Source organism: Leptonychotes weddellii, chromosome 12, assembly GCF_054177405.1.
Source record: "Leptonychotes weddellii isolate Sample4059 chromosome 12, ASM5417740v2, whole genome shotgun sequence".
Lineage (NCBI taxonomy): Eukaryota > Metazoa > Chordata > Mammalia > Carnivora > Phocidae > Leptonychotes > Leptonychotes weddellii.
In genome coordinates, this window is record NC_138380.1 from 5,819,188 (window position 1) to 5,831,387 (window position 12,200).

The 12,200-nt window shown below is 44.5% G+C and overlaps 1 protein-coding gene across 6 annotated transcripts in view; it reads right to left on the minus strand.

Annotated features, from left to right (window-relative positions):
• The window catches only part of ZNF862 (zinc finger protein 862), a 36,567-nt gene that overhangs the window by 17,644 nt on the left and 6,723 nt on the right, over positions 1–12,200 (minus strand). For 5 of the 6 annotated variants that reach the window (XM_031025463.2, XM_031025462.2, XM_081799879.1 and 2 more), the window contains 3 exons: positions 8,357–8,468; positions 4,108–4,802; positions 2,027–2,204 (listed from right to left, as the gene is read on the minus strand). In XM_031025463.2, the coding sequence (XP_030881323.2) occupies positions 2,027–2,204; positions 4,108–4,802; positions 8,357–8,468 (985 nt within the window). Of the gene's footprint in view, positions 1–2,026; positions 2,205–4,107; positions 4,803–6,486; positions 6,598–8,356; positions 8,469–12,200 lie in introns of all 6 variants that reach the window. The other variant, XM_081799881.1, reaches the window with a different exon arrangement.

Here is a 12,200-nt window from a genome sequence, read left to right on the forward strand (position 1 = left end):
CAATGGCCTTTAAAAGTTCATATTTAAACATACAAATCATTTTTGTTTGGCCCCAGTTATATTCTGAAGTCTCCTTAAAGTTTTTTTTTTTTTAAAGATTTTATTTATTTATTTGAGACAGACAGAATGAGAGAGAGAGAGCACATGAGAGGGGGGAGGGTCAGAGGGAGAAGCAGGCTCCCCGCCGAGCAGGGAGCCTGATGCGGGACTCGATCCAGGGACTCCAGGATCATGACCTGAGCCGAAGGCAGTCGCCCAACCAACTGAGCCACCCAGGCGCCCTCTCCTTAAAGTTTTATACTTCACACATGAAAACTGTCTAAATCAGACAGCAATTAAAGGATAATCACTGAAGACCTAATTAAAGTCACAAAAAGGGATCACACATGCAACTCTGTTTCCAGACTTCTGTACCCGTTTTAGTCCCACAGATGACTGACGAGGACAGCCCCATTCTCTATAAAGCCTTCCCTGACTCCTAGCTGCAACCCTCAAGCAAACTTAATTACCCTTCCTCTGATTATACTTACTGTTCATCCAAACAAAACATAACCCAGACTGAACTGTCCCTTATTTCCCCCAGGGAGCGAAGAGTTCCCCCTTTCCTCACTTACATAAGTTAAAAAGAAACTGACCAAGTGCTTACATGGAGCTCGGCCAGCCCCAGCGTCGGGAGACACCCCGTGCTCAATACCAGTCACCCGCTGCTTTCCACAGGGGTCCCCAGGGCAAAGCACATCACTAGTGCGCATTCCTTTCAAGCAAAAGCCAACTTCTTGTAAGTGGGTGTGTACTTCTTAAAAATGGATTTCCCTTCATTCTCATTGCTTTTAAACAGTGCCAGGGGAAGTGATGCTCTTTGAAGGCGTACTTCATACAAGTGCCCTGGGCCGAGGGCATGAGGACACCTCTATTGTCGCAAAAGAAACCAGTTTTTACATCATTTCTGAATGTTTGGGGAGCCATTTAAAAATGATGAACAATGATAAAAACAAGCATACGGGTCGGGAATGTGCAGAAAATAATCCATGTTTTAGCTGCGCATGAAAGGGTGGTATAAACCAAGGGCTAGGACATCAGTGAAATCACAGATATTCTTAGTTCTTATCCCGTAGAAGTCAGGATGCAGATTGCTGCTGTATTCCTAAGTCATGCACAGCAGCCTCTTCTGGAAGGTTGCTGTTACCAGATATGCTAGTAAGTAAATAAGAGCTTTCTAAGATGAAAAGTTGTCTTCCTTTTTTGACGCCCCCTGCCTTCCCTTTTTGATGAAAACCCTGGGTATCTGACGGAAACAGAAGGCAAAGAGACCAAGAGGTAGATGCGAGAGAGAGCACTCTTCTGAGAAGGTAACAAGCGCTATTCTGTTCATCTTTCTCCAGCACCCCCACTAGTAACACCTGGGCCAAGCCCACCAACACTTCCTGGCCCCTGGGCACAAGGAAACAGCCCTGGCATAGAAGAAGGAGAGGCGCCTCCACGCCTCTGCCCATGCCGTCCCTCCCTCTGGCATGTCCAGATGCCCTTCCTTCTCCCTGTCCACCTGTCCTGTCCCCCGCCCCACTCAGTTAAAACATATCATACCCTATAAAGACTTTCCTGATCCCTCCCTCCAACAGCCAGCAAAATGAAATCATCCTTCCTCAGCAGCCTCAGGGCACTTTTCCTGAACTTCTTTTACGGCGCTTGTGTTATTTTCAGAGTTTCTCGTTCAAGTGTCTGTCTCTCCCGAAAACCTGCTAGCCCCCTAAAAGCAGAGACCTTGCTTCATTTGTGTCCATCTGGCACATAGGGGGTAGTCAATAAATGTTTGGTGGAGGATGGATGATGGATGGAGAGATGGATGAAGAGTGGATAAAGTACTGTATCCCAAAGCAGGGAGAGTTCTGGGGTGCAAAAAATATAATCTCTCTCTCTATGTACAGGGAGAGGGCAGAAATGGGAAGATGACCACAAGCCACAGCTGCCCTTGTGGGTTTCCCATGTCAGATGATGGTGGCGAACAAAGGTCTACGTGAATCTTTACCCAGGGAAGCCAACAGCTCATAATTCATCCGCATCACGTCTCTGTACAGCTCCTTCTGCCGCTTGACTAGCATGCCCCACTCCTCCCGGGTGAAATACACCGCCACATCCTCAAACACCACCGGGAGCTCCTCAAACACCACAGGAACCTCCTCAAACAGCCCCTCTTCAGAAGGATCCTGCAACAAAGAGCAGTAGTCACTCAATACGCCTCTTACGCCAGACACCCAGCGTGATACTTTTAGGGTCCTTCTCGAGGCCTATTTCCCTTGGGAGGCTTGCCAAGAGGCCCAGATGTAACTGAGGAATTAATGTATCCATCAAAGTCAGAGAAGCAAATTTGTGAGGCCCAGAGTTAGTAGGCAAAAAAAAAAAAAAAAAAAAAGAGCCTCAGTCTGATCCTAGGGTCTCTTAGGAGGAAATAAAAATGCGCTGAAGAACAGGGGTCCTGGCAGAGCCTTATGACTGCACCTTGCCCTATACAGTCCTAAGGCGGTGCCTTCCACTCATCCATGACTACAATGGTGACCATCTGCCTCTAGCACCTGCTAAGATTTCCCACTGGGAGAGAAAGAAAAAAGAAGTAGTACAGAAGAACGAAAGATGCTTGTATTCAGTGACTCGGTTGACACATGCCTTATTGCTAAAGGAATTCAAATATAAACGGTTAGACCTATTTATTAGCTTCTAATACTAAAAAGTAGAAGGAACATGAACATGAAGAGAAATGAGCTTCGTCACTTTTCTAGATTCTGGAAAAATTCAAGCTTACTAACTTTGGCTGGGCCCTTATGATGTGAGGCCTGAGGAACAGCTAAGCTATTCTCATGGGAATACCCAAGGGGTACTCAAAATGGTTTCTAGTAAAATCTTGCTTATATGAAATAGTTGAGAAATGGTAAAGGATGTCGTTAATCAAAATTCCAGTTCACACAAGGTTCCTTACAGCCACCTTTGCAAACAACGAGAACTCACAAGGTACCCGCGAGGTGAGCGCTAGAGCTTCCGGCCCCGTGTGCGCGTGCGCAGGGAGTGGGGGGGGGGGTGCCGCCGGCTGGTGGCCACGCTCCAGCGCAGGCACACCACGAGCCCTCGGGCTCTGGCCAGGTCAGTCCTCCCACGCTCTGTGTCCTCCCAACAAGACGAGTTAGTAGGACTTGCTCCACCAGCCTCAGAGCAGCATCAAAAACAGTACATAAAACAACGCGTGTGAGGAAATTCTGCAGTGTTTAACGCTGCCGCATGATTCTGAAGTTAAAGTTAAAAACATTTTAGAAATTAATTATTTAAGAGCTCTGTGGTTGTTCCGTGGTCACGTATTATTTATTGAGTTCTGTGACTGTTTTGGATTCTGGATAAAGGTTATCGTCCTGAACTTAAGAAGTTTTCTTTATATCAGATGTTGGAACGTTCTGTCCCACTAATTATGTTTTGTTATCTGCGAAAGGAGATGAAAATAATAGGGCTGGGGCGCCTGGGTGGCTCAGTTGGTTAAGCGACTGCCTTCGGCTGGGGTCATGATCCTGGAGTCCCTGGATGGAGTCCCGCATCGGGCTCCCTGCTCCGCGGGGAGTCTGCTTCTCCCTCTGACCCTCCCCCCTCTCATGTGTTCTCTCTCAAATAAATAAAATCTTTAAAAAAAAAAAAGAAAAGAAAAGAATAGGGCTGTTGTCTTAAATAAATAACAGAGGGTGCCTGGGTGGTTCAGTTGGTTAATCACTGACTCTTGATTTTGGCTCAGGTCATGATCTCAGAGGGGTAAGATCAAGCCCCGCATGGGCTCCACGCTCAGCAGGGAGTCTGCTTGAGATTCTTTCTCCCTCTCCCTCTGCTTCTCCCCCCATGCGTGCTCTCTCTTTCTAAAATAAAGAAAGAAAATCTTTAAATAAATTAATTAATGAGGTAACACTAGTAAAGCACATAAAACGCCTAGTGCACCGTAAGCATGTTAGGGTCTAGAACATTATAATGTTTGCAGCGGGTATGGCTATTGTAATTTTCCCGTCATGGTCACGCAACACGTGTTGTTGCTAGTATGGAATCCTTCCCCTTGAGACACAGCAATCATTACAAACACATTACCTGGCCACCGGGTTCAGCAGCATCACGCAAAATGTTGACATTTGAGGACCTGTGGGTATCATCAGCAGTTTCTTTTTGCCTCAACTCAGAAATGCAGTCTAGATACAATGTAGGAAATGCTCCATTCCCCCCAGGGTCCTCCAGGTCAGCTCTTGGGCTGGGCAGGAGCTGGGCCATGTTATCATAGGCTCCCAGAGGCCCCGGGGGGTACAATATGGGATAGTCTGCCGTAAAGAGGTGCTCAGGGCTGGCCAGGACATCTCCAGATTCCTCTCGGACGCTCTGGAAACGGTCCGCCCAGATGGGGTCCCGTGCTGCCAAGGCATTGATGCAGAACAGGTGAGCTTTGCTCTTGGCGTGGTATTTGAGAGTCTCCACCTTGAATGGTCCTGTATAACCTTCTATTAATCTTGACCGTTTGTCCCTGACAGATGGGTATTCGCGGCAAGCAGAGCAAAAGAGAGCCGTCTGCTCCTCATTCATGACCAGCCATGGGAACTGCACAAACCAAGACTTCTGGATAGAGCGGGGCTTCAAGGGCTTTTTGCTTTTCCCTGTACAGTCTACCTCAATGTTGCCACGCTCTGTGCTGAAGTGGGAAAGACAGGCTTTCTTCTGTGGGGGCAGATCTAGTCCGGCTTCTCTGGCAGGACTTCGTGAGTCCTTTTCTTCCATGCAGCCCATCTCGTTTTTCCCTTTAGAGAAAAGAGACCAATGCAATTTGCTCAGAAATCCTATAGTTAGAGCCACTGCACCTCATGGGCCTCTCGGTGTAGCAAATATGAGAGCTGGAAATCACACACAAGAGTGGCCCAGGCTCTACTTGGAATTCTCTTCTTTCAGACCCCTAGCTCCCCAGGCCCACCTCACCTGACCCAGAAGACAATCAAATGAGCTTTAAGCATCTCCCCCTTTTTGAAGTTTAAAGGGCAGATACGCCTGGCCAAAAAGATCTCTACAGTTTCATCTCTGCAACCTAAGATAGTGCAACCATCTTCAGGAGTTCCAACTTACTTATGGATAAGAACGCTGAACTTAATAAAATGTCGGTTAAGGAAGATAATTAAAGCCAAATCCTGCAACTCCATCCTCAGCAGGAATCCCCTTCTCCAGTACCCCTGCCAGACAGGCATTTGCACTTTGCTCACGTATCTTTCGGGCAAGGGTACCACCTACCACCTCCTGGGTAGATGGTTTTGGTCCCCAGAGTTTGCCTTTAGCTGTGCTCCACTTTTAAGTAACTTCCACCCAGGGTCTCTACTTCAGCCCTCCAGAGAAACACAAGTCCTCTCTCACACCACAGCCCTTCCAAAGAGGCAACAACTCTCATGAACTCACTAATATTTTTCTTCCTCAAGCTAAACTAGAAGTTTCTTTATTCACTCCTAAGTTGAAACGCAGCTTAGACAGCTCTAAAATCCTCCAGAGCCATTTCTTGTGCATCAACGTAAGTGCAGATTCCCAGTGGCCAAGGACTCAACGGTATTTGCTCTAACTGTAGCCAACTCAGGAGCACAAAATGGCTAATAAAGAGAAAGCCGGGTCAAAATTAAGAGCCAAGCATTGGGGGTGCCTGGGTGGCTCAGTCGGTCTGCCTTCGGCTCAGGTCATGATCCCAGGGTTCTGGGATGGAGCCCCACATTGGGCTCCCTGCTTCTCCCTCTCTTTCTGCCTGCCATTCCCCCTGCTTGTGCACGTGCGCTCTCTCTCTCTGTCAAATAAATAAATAAAATATTTTTTTTTAAAGAGCCAAGCATTGGAAAACAAAATAAATTAGTATCTCTGAAGTCTCGGGCTCCCTGTGGTCCCTCTGAGACAGATCACAGGGGACAGCAGATGCCTGTGAGTCGGCTCCTGTAAGAGCTGGCCTCCCTTTTCTCCTACAGTGGGGGCTGCTCCACTCAACCATCTCATCCAATGACAAGATGTCACCTGGCCTGACTCTAGCCAAGCCAGTCCCTCAACAGGACAGGCTTCTCAGAGGAGAAAAGCCAAGATAAATCCCTAGAACTTAACAAACATCTGTTCATTCATTCAGTGATTATTTATCATGCAACTGCCATACGCCAGGCATTGGTCTCAGCACTGGGACTATAGGAGTCAACAAGACAAAGTCATGCCTCCATGGAACTTCGCATATAGAATTATAAATCAACATATACTCTCAGGAAGAAATAAAATAAAGGGAGATGGAGAGGTTGGAGGACGATATTGAGGGAGGTGTGCATATTTCAGATAAGGTGGTGGCTGGGGAAGGACAGCATTCGTGTGAGTGAGTTGGCAGAGAACAGGGAGAGGCCAAGGATGAGACAGGAGTCCTAGTGCCCATCTTTCTGCTCCCTCTCTCCAGCTAGCACCCCTCCTCCGGTGCGGATCCACACTTAGCTGGGTGGTGGCTCAGGACATTCCTCTGGCCCTGGACATTGCCTAGCCATGGCTCTGGCCCTTGCTCAAACTTGTAGAACAGCTCTGGGTTGGCAATAGTCGGTCCTGAGTCAGGAACAGAGAGAAGCACTTATGAAGTCTTGGATCCAGGTCACATCACAACATCAAGGAAGGGTCTACCTGGGACATCCTCTCCGCACTGTAAGATAATTGGTCAAGGACACAGGTAGGAATCTCGATGCTTTAGCACAGTGGTTTGGAAACTCAGACAGAAACTCAGATATCCATGAGGTCCCCAAAAGAATGGGGGTCTGAGTGAATGCAAGGAGGGGCACAAGCAAGGCTCTGTGCCCCTTTTGAGGCTGAAAAGGTATGAAAACTACTGGTTCAGAAGAGAGGCTCATAAACTCAAATGCTGAGAGGGGTCAGACTGATAACATAACTGAGGAAACCAGGCCAGATGAGGAGGCTGTGGTGACCTGTGTGTGGGGGCAGCCACTGCTCCCCCCCAGGGGGAAGCCACCATGTGGAACTCAGGGTCAGCATAGCCAGACTGTCCTGCTTTTCAAGAAAAACCAGAAATCATAATTCCATGTGAAAGTTCCCACAGGTTAAATATTGACAACTTATTAAATATTGTAAAGAAACTGAGGCGCCTGGCTGGCTCAGTCAGAAGAGCGTGTGGCTCTTGATCTCAGGGTCGTCAGTTCAAGCCTCATGTTAGGTGTAGAGATTACTTAAATAAGCTTAAAAAAAAAATTTTTTTTTAATTGTAAAGAAACCAAGCAAAAGTGATGAAAGCCAAAAAAAGGCCCATGAGCTGCTATTCTGCAACTTCTGGTTTAAAAGAACCAGAAGTTTTCAAACTGGTTTTGGCAGGCATGGGAGAAGACCCAACCTAGCTGCAATCCCTCCACCCACAGAGAGCTGAGACTGTTGCTCCCATTAGCCTTGGACAGGGGCCAACATGACAAGAAGAGAAAGGTACAGCAGGTGGTCATCGAGGTGAACTGAGAAAATAGTATGTATGTTGTACCCACAGCTGAACGACCATCACCTCTGTCCATGGTACCGAAAGTCTACCCACAGGAGCAGAGAAAAGACCCTCAGAAAACAGAAAAGATGAAAAATACCTACATGGGCACCAAGTTTGAAGTTGTTTTATCTCATTAAGCCTCTACGACAGCCCTCTGAAGGAAACCAAGGCTTAAAAAGTGAGAGGGTTTGGGGCACCTGGGTGGCTCAGTTCGTTAAGCATCTGACTCTGTTTCGGCTCAGGTCATGATCTCAGGGTTGTGTGATCAAGCCTGGCGTTGGGCTCTGCGCTCAGCATGGAGTCAGCCGGAGGTTCTCTCTCTCCCTCCCCTTCCGCACGCACACACTCTCTCTCTAAATAAAGTCTTAAAAAAAAAAAAGTGAAAGGGTTTGGTCGAAGGCACACCAGTGTCACGTGGTGGAGGCTGGGATTGAGAGCAGATTCCCACATACCAGATGATCCTCTTTCTACCACCACTCACTACTTCCCAGGGCCCTATGAGCACCTGAAACAAAATCCACCCTGCAGCTCCACAGACCACAGGTGGAGCTTCCCACCTGGCACCCTGTGATATGGTGAGGCATCAAGGTCCAGCCTTGACATGCCCGACTTCCCCACTTCTCTTGGCCAATTGAAGGGGAGAAGAGAAAGGGTGGGATGTGAATCCACGTGCAGTTAAGTTACATATGGGACTGAGCAGATGAATAATGTAAACCGGTCTGAAAAAAATGGTAGGAGTCCAGAAAATTCTCAAGTATGTCATAGTTGAATACAATCTGGAATGCTGATCTAGATTCAGGTGGCAGGAAAGTGAAAAGAAACCCATACCTAGTGGTGCCACCAGCTTGTCAGAACCACAGATCTCCCTCTGTTGCTGACTCAGCAGCATCCATTCTTCCTGAAGCAAGTATACGGTGATGTCATCAAACGTCACAGGAGCCTGGAGGGAAAAATGACACAAGCCAACTTCCAACTTCCTCCTTAGATTAGCCTTCCACACCTGTGTTCATGACCACTTGAGGGCACCTGTACTCTGGGAACCCATCAGATTGGGGGAGGGGCACTGTCCATCTCCATATAAGACCCACACCCCACCTCTCTCACCTCCTGGGTCCAAATCACAGTGGGAATGACTCTCTTCTAGGAAGGGTCACACACCAAAATGGGAGTCATCAAGAAAGCTGACTCAGGGATTCCATTATCCTTTCCCTAACATGCTCTTTCCCTCCCCAGTACGCAGCACTTCTCAGCCAGGGCCTCAGCAACAACTTACGGCACATTCTTGTACAAAATCTTGAACCTGGTAAGGAGGATGTATCTGATTCCTAGAAACAGCTGAAAGTCATTCAGAACTATCTGTCAATGAAATCAGTGATCAAGATAGACAAAGCTTTGGAGTGGAGAACTATATCCCATGGGGCTTGTAAAGTGGCTCTGTTCTGCCAAAAAAGGGTATGGGGTTCAGGAAATATTTTGGGGAGTACTGGAATAAGATGGCAGATTGAACAAGTACACTGAATTTTGTATCCTTCCTGTGAATTTAGAAGATACCTTCCCCACCAAAACACTCCAAAGCAAAATCCCCACCAGGGAGGGAAACAAAACAAGAGGACAAAAGTAATATGATTTTGGGAACTGAAAAGCACATGAAAAATAACTGAGCAGATCCAAGAAAATCAAATCCTCACCCAGCAGCAGACAAATTGAGAAACAACCCAATTTATGCCAGAAAATCCAAAAAAGGCTCAGGATCTGCAGCACCAAGAACCTCCATCCTGGGAGTGAAGGCAGTAAGGCTAAGACCACAAGAAGGGGTTGGGTGGGACGCTGTTCTCCAACAAAAGACTGTCCAGATTCCCCTGCACGGCTCTGCGCTGACAAGCCCCCCTTCTATGGGCTCAGAGCTTCCAGTTAGAATTTGGGTTTCTGACTATTAAGTGTTAGCTAACAGCTTGACAACCAGACATCTGAGGAAAGTCTCTCACAGGGCTGAAGAGACCAAAACAGACAGTTGCAGGGACAAGAAGCAGGCAGGAACTGAGGAAATGAACATGAGGCATGGAGAAGAAAACTTTACAAAAATAAAACTATCATCGTAGCCTCAGAGAGGTAAGCTACTGTGGCCATGCAACAAACCCTTATAAAAGAAATAACCAGAAAAGGAAATATAAACCATTGCTCTGTTTATCCTTTTAATTTCATACCATGAACATTTATCACCTAGTTTAATAAATAAAATTATTAACAAAAAATAAATTCCCCACCGCCAAAGCAAAACAACATCTTGGGAAACAGTATCTTGGGGTAAGTAGAAGTCCTTCCAGAGTGACAACTGTGAAAGGGACACATTCTTTTCCATCTATGACAAGTTCTAGTATATTTGTCTAAAATCGCCTTGTAACTTTATGGTCAGATTTCAAGCACATGAAATATCTGTTTTAACTTCAACAGTAGAAACTTCTTGAGAAAAACAATACAGATAATTCTTACCAGTCACTGTTGAGTTGTATACTTAAAAAAATAATTCGAGTACTTTTCTTATGAGTCAATACATGTTCACTGCAGGAAATTTAGACAGTGAGCAGAAAAAAAGTGTTAAGATCACCCACAACCCCCTTACTAAAACAAGAAGCGCTACTGACATTTGGTATGTAACCTTCCAGTCTTTTGTCTATAAGTATGTATGAATGAACAGTTTTAAAAATAAAAATGGTTTGGATACACAATGATCCAAAATCTTTGGGACATAGCAAAAGCAAGGTAAGAGGGAAGTTTATAGTGATACAGGCCTACCTCAAGAAACAAGAAAAATCTCAAACAATCTAACCTTATGCCTAAAGGGACTAGAAAAAGAAATAGAAACAAAGCCCAAAGAAATGAAATTATTAAGACCGGAGTGAAAATAAATGAAATAGAGACAAAAAAAAAAAAAAAATAGAAAAGATCAATGAAACCAAGAGCTGGTTTCTTTGAAAAGATAAACAAAATGGATAAACCTTCAGCCAAACTCATCAAGAAAAAAAGAGAGAAGACTCAAACAAATAAAATCAGAAATGAGAGAGGAGAAATAACAATAGATACCACAGAAATAGAAAGGATTATAAGAGAATACAATAAAAAATTATATGTCAACAATTGAACAACCTAGAAGAAATGGAGAAATTCCTAGAAACATACAATCTTCCAAAACTGAATCAGGAAGAAATAGAAAATTTGAACAGACTGAGTACTAGGAATGAAATTTATTCAGTAATCAAAAAACTCCCAATAAACAAAAGTCCAGGACCCGATGGCTTCACAGGTGAATTCTACCAAACATTTAAAGAAGAGTTAATACCTATTCTTCTCAAAATTCTAACAAATAGAAAAGGAAGGAAAACCTCCCAATTCATTTTATGAGACCAGCATTAACCAAAACCAGACAAAGACACCACAAACAAAGAGAACTACAGGCCAATATCCCTGATCAACATAGGCAAAAATCCTCAACAAATACTAGCAAACCAAATTCAACAATACATTAAAAAACATCATTCACCACAATCAAATGGGATCTATTCCAGAGATGCAAGGACGGTTAAATATTCACAAATCAATCAATGTGATACATCACATTAACAAAAGGAAGGCTAAAAGTCATATCATCTGAATAGATGCATAAAAAGCGTTTGACAAAATAAACATCCATTCGTGATAAAAACTCTCAACAAAGTAGGTTTAGAGGGAACATATCTCAACATAATAAAGGCCTTATATGAAAAACCCACAGTTAACATCATATTCAGTGATGAAAAACTGAAAGCTTTTCCTCTAAGATCAGAAACAAGACAAGGATGTCCACTTTTACCACTGTTGTTCAATGTAGTACCAGAAGCCCTAGCTGCAGCAATCAGACAAGAAAAAGAAATAAAGGCATCCAAATTAGTAAGGAAGAAGTAAAGCTGTCACTATTTGCAGATGACATGACACCACACATAGAAAACCCTAAAGATTCCACCAAAAAGCTATTAGAACTAATAAATGAATTCTGTGAAGTTGTAGGATACAAAATTAATATACAGAAATCTGTTGCATTTCTCTACACTAATAACAAAGTAGCAGAAAGAGAAATCATGAAAACAATTCCATTTACAATTGAACCAAAAAAATAAATAAATAAAAGACTTAGGAATAGAAAACTATAAGGCATTGATGAAAGAAATGAAGACCACACACACACAAATGGAAAGATATACCATGCTCATGGATTGAAAGAATCAATATTGTTAAAATGTCCATATTACCCAAAGCAATCTACAGATTCAATGTAATCCATATCAAGAAACCACCAGCACTGCAGCCACTCTGGAAAACAGTATGGAGGTTCCTCAAAAAGTTGAAAATAGAGCTACCCTATAACCCAGCAACTGCACTACTGGGTATTTACCCCAAAGATACAAATGTAGTGATCTGAAGGGGTATGTGCACCCAAATGTTTATAGCAGCAATGTCCACAATAGCCAAACTATGGAAAGAGCCAAGATGTCCATCAACAGATGAATGGATAAAGAAGATGTGGAATATATATACAATGGAATATTATGCAGCCATCAAGAACCTGAAATCTTGCCATCTGCAACAATGTGGATGGAACTAGAGGGTATTATGCTAAGCGAAATAAGTCAATCAGAGA